This window comes from Pezoporus wallicus, unplaced genomic scaffold (genome assembly GCF_028554395.1).
Source record: "Pezoporus wallicus isolate ANWC-B61680 ecotype Strahan unplaced genomic scaffold, APGP_CSIRO_Pwel_v1 contig_3019, whole genome shotgun sequence".
In the NCBI taxonomy this organism is placed as follows: domain Eukaryota; kingdom Metazoa; phylum Chordata; class Aves; order Psittaciformes; family Psittacidae; genus Pezoporus; species Pezoporus wallicus.
Window position 1 is genome coordinate 334,257 of NW_026639864.1, and position 13,437 is coordinate 347,693.

The 13,437-nt window shown below is 38.2% G+C and overlaps 1 protein-coding gene across 3 annotated transcripts in view; it reads right to left on the minus strand.

Moving 5' to 3' along the window:
• Positions 1-13,437, minus strand: part of TNFAIP8 (TNF alpha induced protein 8) — a 32,186-nt gene that overhangs the window by 2,275 nt on the left and 16,474 nt on the right. Inside the window, exon 1 of one of the 3 annotated variants that reach the window (XM_057416675.1) lies at positions 1,960-2,132. The exons of the other annotated variants lie outside the window; for them this stretch is intronic. Within the exon in view, the coding sequence (XP_057272658.1) occupies position 1,960 (1 nt within the window). The 5' untranslated portion in view covers positions 1,961-2,132. Of the gene's footprint in view, positions 1-1,959; positions 2,133-13,437 lie in introns of those variants that run through there. 3 annotated transcript variants of the gene reach the window in all.

Consider the following 13,437-nt stretch of genomic DNA (forward strand, 5'->3'; position numbering starts at 1 on the left):
TGAAACCGTGACTATCCTAACATCATGACAATTACCACTGATACTCAATTAGACACCAATTCCATGAACTGACTGCTGCAAAACTTTCTCCTCCTTAACATTTTACATGATCCATGAATTCAGATCCCACGTTTTTTTTTAATGAAAGAAACAGAAAAATCTTTTTTCAGCAAACAATACAAAGATTCTCTGGATGCAGTATGAAGTTAGTTTTCAGAAGGGAAGCAAGTAAAAATGAACACTTCTATTGTCTTACATAGACATGTAGAAATAGCCAAAAATAGGCATTGCCATAACCCTTGCTAGCATAACCTTATAAAGAAATCCTCTGTGACCAAAAATGTAGATTCTAGAACACATTTCCACCTCCAGAACTATGCCTGCTTGCACCAATATACCAAATGACTGGTTTTCAATTTCTTCAAATACTTAGGAAACTTGTTTTGTGGAGTGTTTCCATTCATATTCTGTTTCCAGTGACAACTACTTGCAGCACATTTCTTTTGCAGCACCTTCTCCACTAAGGCTGATGTGAATTTGTATTTCTAGGTTGAACAGCCTGGGAGACAGCTGCCTCAACACTGCAGCTTTCCTGGACGCTCAGACAGGCTGAAGGAAAGCTTCATCTGTTTATATTCACTTTGCATATGGAAGATTTGCTTTGCAGACACAGATCCTGGAAATTTTTTTTTTTCTTTTAATGAAAACATAAACTCTGCAGATGCCAAAAGTGAGACCCTGAATTTGGAAAAGGTTTCCCTTTAACTGTTTGTGTTTGGGCAGCTGGGTGTGTTCAAACAATGGGTGCCTCCGGGGTTCCAACAAATAGAAAGGGCTTGTCCTTCAGGACAGGAGATACAAATCTGCATTTTTAACAGCACTTTTGACAAACTTAGTAACAAGGTCCTTTTCTGTCACCTCAGAAACTTTCAAGCATGTTTGTTTGTTAAAACTTTCAGCGCATTCCTGTATTTTGTTTTGAAGCACGAAGTGTGAGAGTGCATTTCTTAAAATCTTTATTACTCAAGGACACTCAAAAACCGAAGAAACCATTGTTACCCATCTTGGGCAAAGCACTCAAGATCACAAGACAGACACATTTCTCAACCACAAAGATACTGCGACTGTTAATAATCAAATAAAGCTAATCAAAGTATTTCACAGAGTGGTCAAATACTAAAACTTAGCAGCCAATGCTTTAGAAAAAAAAAAAAAATCTACAGATGATGATAGCTTTTCTTCTCCAAAACAGGAATACTGATTGTTCTTTCATATGTTTTATTTCTTAAAGCCTTCCAATTTACTAATTGCTCGTGATGTCTTCTTTCTGACACTTCACAAAGACACGCAGGCATTCATACTATTAGCAGTTGCTGTTTCAAAGTATCTTCAGGTACAGTTCTAACAGTTTACATGTAATAACCAGCAAAGAATCAATTTCAAGAAACTGAAAACATGGGCAGTTTTCTAAAAATTTCAGTTTTTCAACAAAAATCAAAACAAAACAAATACCTTAGAGTATGTAATTTAGTATATGACAAAGTGGAGCTTGACCTGTAATTACCATTGCTAAGCAAAACAGAAATTGTTCAATTACAAGAGGTGTTAAACTCTTAAGGGCATTTCTCTAAAAACTGTCCAAGTTTTGGGACTACTCAGCATGGCCCATTATCTACCTGCTTTGCAATATGCTGTAAGCAAGCTTCATTCCCCTGTGTTATTACATGGCTTCTAACTTAATTGCAAATTATGTAAATTTCATACTTCAGTATTTCAATCAATCAAAAAAGAAACTTACAAACTATTTGTATTTTATAATCAGAATTTTTCCTCAGAAAGACCAAAAATATATTTCACAGTCAACTTCTTTAATAAAACTAAGTTTAAGCAGTAAGATTATAGACCTTCTTCAGATGGAACACATACACTTCATTAAAACACAGTAGAATTACTACTTACTTGTTCATCAAATGGAATTGCAATTGTTAATGCTGACACCAGAGAGAGGCAAAGTAACCTGAGCTGAAGACAGGCCCGAGCCTTATTTGTTCTGCTAAATCCAGCACACACTTTATCATGCACTTTGAAAAGCCATCAGAAGCTATCACAGAGTGAACATGGGGTTTTCCCCCTGACCATAACAGCAGCTCTTCTCAGTTACCTTTCTCTCCTGTTTGCAGTGCTTCATTTTGTTTTGGCACCTCAGAATGCAAAAATACATCGCAGTGGTTTCACTTCCTTGAAAAGAGAGCTGAAAGAAAATTGCACTGCTGAGCAAGCAGCGCAACACCAATAGCTGTTATATCAGACAGCTGGAACAATTAGCAGATAGAGGAGAAGAAAGATCCTGTGACTCTTAAGGGTAGGGGATGTGTCTAGAAGAAGTTAAAACATTTAACCTGGTAACTGCAAATGCAGATACTCACATGTATTGGAGATGCCTGATTCATGGGTCACAGGGTGCCTGCACCTCCAAGCTCCCTGTTCCCAACATGAGGTCAGCCCAGCATCTACTTCCAAACTGCTGACCTCAATTTCAGACACAAGCATCTGAACATAAGCCTGTAAATCCACGTTTAGACAACGACTTAATGCAGCCCCATCTTCTTAGGGCTGACTGTATATAGGCACTTTTTAAGAGCGATTACAGTACCTGACCAGGATGTAGAAATCTCTGACCATACATATGGTATTGACAAACTCCATCCTTGCACTTCAAACTGAAGTAGTGCTGTTTCTCCAGTGGCCTGCAGTAGACCCAGAATTTGGAAAGGTAATTCCACTAATTTTAAGCATCTCAAATATAGTATTTCCTCATGACAACTCATTATAGCTCCTATTTCTTTCCTGTGCAGTTTTACACTTCACTTTTCAAAGGTGTATCATCAAAAAAACACCCTTCTGAAATCAATGTCATTTTCTGTACAAATCTATGCAAATAAACATGATTATGTTTAGTAATGTCACCTATCCCCAGAGGAGAGGACTCCAAGGGGAAAGTCTCTCAGAGGAAATCCTGCCTCCATTACGTGGAAATTCACAGGATCTTAGGGAAGATGGGGACATCTGCAAAGTCTTATAATTTATTATTTAGAAGGGCAAACAAATTGTTGGAGACTGCCTCCTGTGAAAGCTGGGAGCTTAGTAATCATGAAACATCTTAATTTTTCCAACCAACAACATGTCTGTTTAACAGTCTCTTGTGTTAGAGTCAACAAACATTGGACACATGAGCATTCTGGGTGTGTTTTCCCCAGAATATTTGACTTTACACATATTTTCCTTAAAACTGTAGAAGAAGCATAAACTTTCAGTGAAAATTTGGAATTGTGGGGTTAATAAGCTCCCAGGAGACTAGTATAAAAGTACAAGAAGGCTACTACTTATGGCTGTGATGCTGGCTTTTCCTTGACATGGCAGCTAGTACACCTCCATTCATACTGTGGCAAATGCTTCTATTTCTCAAGTCTATTTAAAGTAAAAACAAACAACAAAAACAAACAAACAAAAAAGCCCCCATGCAAACCAACCTAAAAAAAAAACAAAACAAAAAAACCACCAAGCCCCAAAACAAAAGCCAGCAAACAAAAAACCCCACCAACCAAAAAAAAAAACACCAGTAATGTGGGAAGGATTGAATCAAATTAATTCACTGCCTTAAATCAAAGCAGCATGTTTTTTTCCTGCAAGATAACAGTTGATGGTAGATTCAGTATCACTTGCAGTTGAGCACATTCAATCGTGTGTACATTGACAATGAATACTTGAGTCACTGAGTAGGTTTAAGCTTGTTGAAATAAAGGACCAGGAAAAAAAAAAAATCCAGTAAAAACTTCCAGTGAACCATGCTAAATGCCATCTGCAAGTCAAGAGTTGAGCTTTCCGACTACGAGTTGCATTTCTAGTGTACATACTTGGTATGTTAATACAACAGTCCCAGTGGAAGAGAAAATGTGACTGTAGAGCCATTAATAACAACGCTGCTTCATGAGACTGTTCTCATTTTAGCAATTGGCATGCCACGCACTGCACTAGTACCTGGTGAGCACAAGGTCCAAAAACAACAGGGGGGTCTGGGCAAGGCACAAAGAACGCTAATATGGGATCAGGAGGAAAGAAACAGCACGAATGCTCCAGGCAGCGTTTAACGGACTGTCTCAAACAGCTTTGAGAAATGTGGCAACCTATTTCCTGCCAGGCATCCTGTGTGGACGAGCGTGTTTGCCTCTCTACAGACTGGGGGTGAGAGCTATAGCTAAAAGCCAACACGCTGTATGAACTGCATGTTCAGTCAGAGTCTCAGACTGAGAGAGAAGAACAAGAGAGGGAGGCAACCTGAAATGAAGTGGGACTGATAGAACTCTCCACGAGTATGCCACAGTCTCTGAGTGTATGTGACCGTAACCTGTGCACCTTCAAAAATCATGAGATCACACAGATAAAAGGGATAAAAAAAATTACTGATTTCTTACTTTTTCTTGTGCCCTCTGCTTTCAGTCTCTACTGAGCTACCCCAGTTTTCATGAATGACAAAGTCCAGAAACTTTAAAAAAAAAATAAATACACTGAGGCCTATAAATATATAACTTCATGTATAAACGTGTGACTTCAGTAAGGCAGAACTATGACAGACTGCAAGACCTAGCATCAGGGAATGAACAAATCCCAAAGTACAGAACAGGCAAAAATAAGAGTCATAAACCTGCTACCAGGCCTGTAACTATTTTCACAATGTACTTACTACATAAGACTTAAAAAAAAACAAAAAAACAAAACAAAAAAACAACAAAATGCAGTGGTAGGACTCAGACTATGAATTTTTCAGATATGAATAATGTGAGCTGATTTTTCTAGCTGCCACCACAATTTATAGCTTCGTCTTAACTGAGTGAATCATGGTTTCAAAGAGTGGGGTTTGTTGGTATCTTGTTGTTCTGTTTTGTTTCAGTTTTTTAACTTAAGTATCAATGTTTCTATTCTTATCTACATGTTACAAAGTTTCATGGGTAAAAGGTGTGTTAAATTTAAAGTTTTCAAAAGCACAGATAAAAGTCCTTGCAATGTAGAAATAATTCCAAAATCACAGCAGTACCCACAAGGCCACTTCAGTATATTGGCCAGTCTTTGGGTTTGTGGGTCTTTGTTCATTTGTTGGCTTTTTAGGTGATGAGGAAAACCAAAGCTCGTACCAGGCATGCAAGACATGCACTCTGACAGCTTTCACTCTTCAGCCTCAGACACTGGGACTGCAACTTCTACACTGGCTGATGGCACTGGTGAGAAGAGGCCAGGGCAGCCACAGAGTTTGCTGGGAAGAGGACTACAACAGGGCAGATAGCTTGGGCAAGCACCGTCAGGCAGTGGAAAACCCAAAGGGCAAACAGCTAAGCACAGAAGGAGGGGAAAAGTAAAAAAAAAGGCAACAAACAAAAAACCCACAAGAGGTCTATACAGTACTTATTTCTTCCACATATGCCTCTACTTTTTTGATTCAGGTATACAGGGTCCTTATTTGAAGAGCAAATATTTTATTTGGCACCTTGTTTTTAAAAAGGGAGATTTACGTGAATATAAATTTTAACTACGGAACAGTTTGAACTAAAAGTTTCAATGCGTACAAAGCGTTCGTTCATGAAGATAACTAACCTTTTCCTACCATTCTCTTAATGGGTTCAGTAAATTGTACTGAATTCTCACTCACCATAATCTTTACCAACTGAACTCACTATGGGAAAGTTAATTAGTCAAGCAATGTGTACCAATTTTAACATTCACACTGGAAGACCTTCAAAAGAAAAAACACCCAATCTGAAGCCAAGCCTAATGCATGTCAAATATTACATGAGCAGGATTGCTGGACTTGTAAGCCAGCTCTGAGGCTGAAAGTCACTCTGAAGCAACAGTTTAATCAAGCAATTTTGGAAAAAATCTGGCTAATCACACATTTTTTAAAAAAATAGAGCATGTCTAATTTGCATGTTGTTACCCAAAAGTAGCATAAAGCCAGTAACAGGATCACAGGACAAATTAAAAGAAAAGCTAGCAAACACCACTGGGAACACCTTTTTTTACTTAATGAAGTGCTGAAGAAGTAATTCTCAATAGGTTTGCAAAATGCATATGATATTGCTATATGCTTCCTCATTTTGCTATTTATTCTAGCTTTAGTGTTTTGATCAAAAGATGAGAATTGCCAAAAAAAGTACCTGGAGGTTAAAGCTGTGTAGTGTGGCAAGGAAAGACGCTATTAGAAACAAGAATGTATGAGCAGAGTTTTGTACTCCCATGAGAGCAGCCTGTGCCAACAAGTTATTCTGGTTTTACATGCCTGTGCTTCCCACAGCCACCCTGCGCATCACATGATACATACTGTAACTGACTTAGAAATTTAAAAAGCCTTCTGAAAGCCCTTCTTTCTAGAGCCTCTGCATGTATTTTAATTAACAGCACAGCTTTAATAATAAGGGAAAAAAAAAAATCAAAACAACAGATTAACTTCTAATGGCTGCTTTTAGAGAAGCGCATTTTGAAATGTGTTGAATATTAAAACAGAGAAAATGACAGTCACACAGAGCAGGGTCACGAACTTGAATTTCACTGCTTTGCCACCATTTGTTATCCCTGCCGGAATTTAGTAACAGGTGCTGTGGTATGAAATATGAAGCCTATGTATTTCAGCTGTTGGCCACTCCAGGGCTGTATCAAGTTCCTGGTTATCTACCAGGTGTCAGTGCACAATCAAGGGTAATTCTGCACAATTCATAGCTTCATAGCAAATTAAGTGTATCTTTGGTCATTCCTTTGGATCAAACAAAATGAAAGCAGGTACTGCATTTTTTGTCTAGCCTTAGAGACATGTATCAAACTGCAGCAAGACAATAGTGCCAAGCTCCCTAACCCAGGTCACACTTGCAATAAAATAATCGGTCCATTACACCTGAATGTTTTACCAAAAGCTGCACTCTAAAGAGTTATCTAATTGCTCTTACAACCATCCTTACAAATGGAATGTCTCCTCTCCAAAAAAAACTTAGCTGTAGGCACAGGGCCTAGGATAATAATGGAAAAGCTTCTGGCTTGAATGCAGAAGGAAAATCACTGAGACCAGCAGCCCTGAGGAACTTTGAATCCATTGAAGAGACTCAAATTTGACATGGGGACAGGGTGAGGAAGTTAAAAGGAAGCTTAAGACACACGTGATAAAAATGTAAGGAACTGTAAGGTTGAGACAAGATGGCAATCTGGCATGAAAGGAACAGGGAACTAATTACAAGGACAGGATAGCAACCTGGCTACCAAAATGCAAAGGGCATGTATTTTGAATAGCATGTAAAGAGAGCCACAGAAGAGGCTTCAGAGAGTTCAAATCAGAGAGTTCAAATGGCAGAAAGGTTTGTGAGTGATCTTACAATGGCTTTGAAAGTAGTTAATAATGTTTTTCCCGTATTTCTAGTCCTGCTCTTCTCAGTGCCAATCTGTACGCCACCCTGTCTGCTCCTTGCAGACATGAGAGGAGTCCCTTGGTATCTCTCTTTCAGTGTAATGTTGAAAGAAGGCTGGATTGCTAGTTTACTGTTTGTTTATATATATATATATATATATATATATATATATATATAAAATGTTCCTCCCACATGCATAGTGCAATTCTGTCTTCTCCTTTCTAAAGAAACTCCTGAGGCACCGAAGATTGCCACAGCTACAGGCCAGATACACAGAAAAAATCAGTAGTGATTCTCAAGACACTCAATTATCACGTCTGGCCAGCATATTCCTTTTTTCAATATCAACACTGAAATGTAGATTATAAAACACAAAATAGCCATCTAAGAATTTTACTGATCACTTACTGGCTTTTTCTTTAGGCCTTGAACACTAATGACATCCTTCATCTCTTTTGCAGTTTTTAATTTTTCACTACCTTTTTCCTGTTTTATAGCATGAAGGGCAAGTTTACTGGTACTAACTGAATGGCTGTACATGGAATATATGCTTTGTCTATGCTTTTGCATCAACCATTCATGGTACCATGTATATTCTGGAGGACTACACTTGGTGGCCATAGTGGTCTTTTCCATTGCTGCTGCTAACATGCATTTCCCTTACTTTCCCCTTCCACAAGCAGTGAATTTTTTTTTCTCCCAATATTTAGTAGCCACAGCTACTAAAGGCTACTCTCTGTATCCACGCTACAACTACCAGGACTTTCATCCAAAGTTCCAGCCATGAAATAGGATTGTAACAACCTATCTCTAACTCACTGCTACTGCCTTTTCTTTGTATTCAGTCTGCATGCCAGGCTGGGTGGGGCTTTGAGTGACCTGGTCTAGTGGAACATGTCCCTGCCCATGGCAAGGGCTTGGAACTAGGTGATCTTTAAGAACTTTTCCAAACCACACCATTCTATGATTCTAAATCAATGATTGAGAGTATTATCTCTTCCTCATTCCTTTACTACTCCCTTGCTGTTTGTTCTGAACATTATTCAAATGCACACTATCTTTTGGGTGCTTTTCTTTGACTCCTATCTGTTTCCACTTAATTTGCTTTATTCCTGGGATATCCAATTCAAAACCAGTGCTCAAAACCGTGAAAAGTATGAGAAGTATTTCTATACATAGCACTTACTGGAAAAAAGAAAACCCACCAATCTTTGACTTGACAACACCCAAACTTTCAAGCCTGAACTAAGATTGTCAAAACACGGGTCCACCTTCCCACATATCTAAAAAGTTTGGGTTTGCCTTCATCAGTCAGAAAATTCTAGTCAAATATAAAGCACAAGAGAAAAAATAGGCCTTTAATACTGTTAGCAACTTGCTCTTCTGTAAAATTAAATCTTCGGCTTAAACGCCATTGTGTATGACACTACCATTTTCTTTTATGTCAGGAAGCAGTATTATCTGGATACAAAACTTCAATACCTAGCAAAGCATTAGCGATCCTATTTATTTTTAAATGTTGCAAATATATTTATTGACTAAAGGTAGGCAATTTCCAGCTATCCCTCTCAGCTTCAGCTCCTCTGTGATTCTGCGAAACCTGCATCTCTTTCATAGTTCACTCCTTGGGGCAAGGTGTGGGAGACTGAGTACACTGGTTTTTCCAGCTGTTGATTACTGCAGAATTTAAATGTCCAGCTTTTTTATTTTGCACTGGCATCAAAGGGTACCTTTAAGTAGGTGATTAAGAGCACTGATCACCTACGAAGGTATTTCCACCATGAGAAAAGGTTGTCTTAGCTTGAGATTTTCAGGACTATTACCCAAAAAAGGTAAGAAGGAAGGAATGCAAATCTGAACCTGGAGAAGAAAAGACCTCATGTGGTGAAAATAAACACCATTAATCTAAATTTCAAATTAGTTAGATTCTGTTTAGGCACATTTAAAAATGTGGACAGTTTCTCTTCACCTTATGGTGATACTGGTCTCCTCCCACAACAAATGGGTTGTCATCTAAATCCACCGTAGATTACATCCGTTTCAACTGATTACAATACCAGCTGCTTGTTGCAAAGAAAGGTAAGTCTGAACACACCTACACGAGAGTGATGTCTTGCATCCCAGACTTCAGCAATTCTAATCTTCAGCACTGAGGACAAGGCTGCAAGCTCGGTGAAGACATCTTATCACAGGCGTAGACACCAGAGCCAAACTTTATTCTTACTCCTTCCTGAAGCATCCACTACTTCTGATCATAGCCGCTCAAATTCACAATTCACTGTTTCAAATTCTTTCTTAGTTTCTGAAGTCTATCTCTCTATTTCTCAATGAGTATTTTCAATATAAATGCTTTTAAGTGAACAGAAACATTTACTCATTTCCTCTTTTTGCAAGCAGGAAAAAGTAGCCCTTGGAATCAGTGGCTGAAATATTCACCAGTGTCATTTACTTGTTTTTGTTAATATTAAACAAATACTTTTTTTCCTTCTATAGATAGTTCTATCTTGTACAATAGTTTGGTAAAGTGGACATAGTAAAGGAAAAACAAATCTCATGAAAGCTTTAACTTTTAAAACAGTTGTATTTCTGCATATTTCTAAGTTAAAGTTCCCTACACACCTCAATGAAGTTAATGAAGTGGAAGCTTGCCTGTGCATGCAATGATTCAGTGCTTTAAGTCCTTTATGAAGTGAGATGCAAACATTTTGGGATCAAGACTCAAGGGTATCACATTCTTAGAGGTCCACTGAAATCACAACTACCAAGGCCTTAGAGAAACCTTCAAGTACTGACCTTCATAGAAACGTAAAAGATACGTCAGAGTGCGTTCTTGGATCTCAAATTTCAAAATTTTCAGGGTTAAACATTCTCAAATAAATAAAATGGTAACTCCCACTTTACTGCAATTTATTCTCATTACTGTAAACTGCCAGCAGGAACAGGACTCCCTGCAGACACCCCAACATTTGTGTACCATATGTCAACTGAAATACAGGTTTCCTCTACTGCTATGCAAAACAGATCTCTGATGTTTCATTACTGATCTGTATAATTACAAATACTGCTACCAAATTCAGCAAAAGGTAGGAAAAATAGATTAACTTATACAGTATGTATTCAATCCTCTACATTGCTTATGCTTCTGTGGTGAAGATTCTGAATCTCAAGTTCTCCACATTGAACTCACCATGCTGTGACATGGGCTCTCTACTTCCCATTCCTAGCCAATCAAGCGCTAGAAATAAACCACAAAATAGAATCCTGACAGGGAATCAAATGATGAAACTGAGTCAAGCCACACCCCAACCCAGGCAGGGAATCTTACAAAGCAAAACAAAATTAATGAGAAAACATCCCGAAAGGATGAATGTAGAATAAAATTCTCAAAGCACAGGTTTTCCAGTTTCTATCCTCCTTGCTCAAAATAATGTGCCCAAATGAGAGCAGATTTAAGGCCGGTTCAGTAGTCATGATGGCGATGTGTCCACAAAACTGTACACCTAACATTAAAAAACACTAGTAACTCAGCAAATCTACTGATGCAGACAGAGAAAACATGGAAACCTGTGACTTCCAGATTTCCCACAGCACAAAAAGTTAATGTCAATATACATGAGTAATGTTCAGATTGGTGGTATTTATTAATGCAAAAACAGTTTGAGCACTCAAAGTTCTTAAGTCATATACAGCAACTGTTACTGCTAACAGCATGACCACTGAATACTACTGTATCTATGAAATATGTACCCAATACACAAAAATGAAAAATTAATCCTTAAACATGAAAAAAGATTTTTTTTCCTTTAAAGCTGTTATGAAGTAGATGAAACTACTTTTACCATGCTACTTCTTCTATTGAGCATGATGCATGGAAAAACAAAACCAGAAGCTGTTCTACACAGCAGCAGAAAAATCAGTAGCCCTTTCACACCTCTTTATGAAATGCTCTCCTCTTACCATATTTTGTAATTTAATTGTAAAAAAATATCAGTCCAGAAGGTTGAAATAAGACCTCCAGTACAGTTTTTATCTGCTTTATTTTTTTAAATGTGCTTATAGACTCTAAATACCTGAGGAGAGAGAGGGAATGGGAAGCAATTTGCTTTTCAAACTGCCAAAAATGTGAGAGTTTCCCTTTTAAAACTGTCACATTTAACAGAAGATTTGACCAAAAGATTAATTGTTGTTGACTAAAAGAATGATGTGTGGTTTTGAATAAAAATGACAAATTACAATTAGTATGTGAGTGTTATATTTTCCTTATCCTTGGAACATGCATTAGAAAATACTCATTATTCTTAGAAGCCATTCGTTTAGCCTTTTGCTATACTTGGAAATAATGCTGTTAAAGAATACAGCCTTCCCAAATGTAGGTGCAAGGCCCTTCTCTTACCCAAACAGTTCTTTTGATTCTCCAGAGATTCAAGATTTGCTCCTTGATCTCTAACCTCTGTCTCATTTGTAACAGCGCACAGTTTGCAAATTCCTCAAAGAAAATAACCCGAGGGTCTAAGAAGTACTACAATACAGCAAATGCTGTCACCAGCCAATAAAGGGGAGGAAGGCTGGTAAACTAGGTCTCCAGTAAAACAACCAATTCTGTGAGATTAAAAAAAGACTGGTAGAATTTGAGAACAAAGCCACCAAGTGAGCTGTAGCACATGGTAGAGGCTGAAAGGACTAGGTTGGCTCAGGTATCTTTTTGAAGATACACAGCAGAAGAGCAAAGGGCCACAGACACAAGCAGCAGCAAGGGAAATTCCTGTTAGGAATGACCACTTGAAGGTGGTCAAATATTGTAATATGTTGCTATAGAAGTTGGGAGACCACCACTTTTAAAGGCAATATCAACTCGACTGTAAAAAGCCTAAGCAACATCACCTAACTTTGAATCCAACTTCAAAGCTGGCTCTGCCTCAAGTGGAAGGCTGTGCCTGATGACCTCTAGAAGTTTCCTGCAGCCTCAATTACCCTATGATTCTACCAACTAGATAGCTGAAGGGACTGTATCTTATTTGAAATTAAATGCATGAGTCTTCTAGTTCACTACGAATTAAAAGATTTGATTGCATGAGTATAATAAATGGATCAAGCCACAGCTTGATGCAACAACCGCAGCTAAATGATTAACTTGCTAAGATTTTCAGTGATTCTCTGAAGTAACCTACCAGCTACATCTAGTGCTTACTCCATACCCTCTGCTCAAATTACCACCTAGCTTCCTGATCTGCGAGGAAGAGATTGCTAAATATGAAGTGTTCTGCTGACGATAATTACTCCATATGGACTTTCAAATGTGGTATACAACAAAAAGCCCAAGGGTTCTCCCACTCAATTCTGAGCCTGCAGAAGAAGCAAGGAAAGTAGCACCTAACACCTTCACAGAGATGTTATCTCAAATTCGACCCTGATTTTGCCAGGAAAAAGACACCCAACCATTCCTTTGACTTTTTAAGGGGAGAAACAAAGAGCTGCTTCCAGAGTCTTACAGTTGAACAGCCTTAAGCCAATGCTCTTACCAGGACAGCCAAGTACCTGCATCTTGTTGGAGCTGCAGCAGCTGTACTACAAACCATGGTAACTGTATTCCTGTTCTCAAAACCCTTTATTCATTTCCTGTATCTTGCTTCATTAGACATACAATCCTACAAACTACATTAAAAATCTAGCTGTTCTGCCTTGCCGGTGTACTGTGGCTGTCTTTCCTCCAGATTTTCCATTGCTCCTTCTTCACTAAAGTGTTAGTTTCTTGCTTTTCCTTCCACCACTACTATTTGGACCACTGGCAGTGCTTTCTCTGTGCATATGTTCCACAGTATTACAGTATCTGGTTAGTAACAATTCTTCCTTTATTATTTCTCATAAGCTTACTTCCTTTTTTTCCTTCCTTCCTGTACTAAAGTGAAATATTTTGCCTTCAATTTGTCCTATTACATCTTGAATTCTAATAATGTATAGAAGGGATTACATGAAATGCAAAATTGTTAAGCATTGC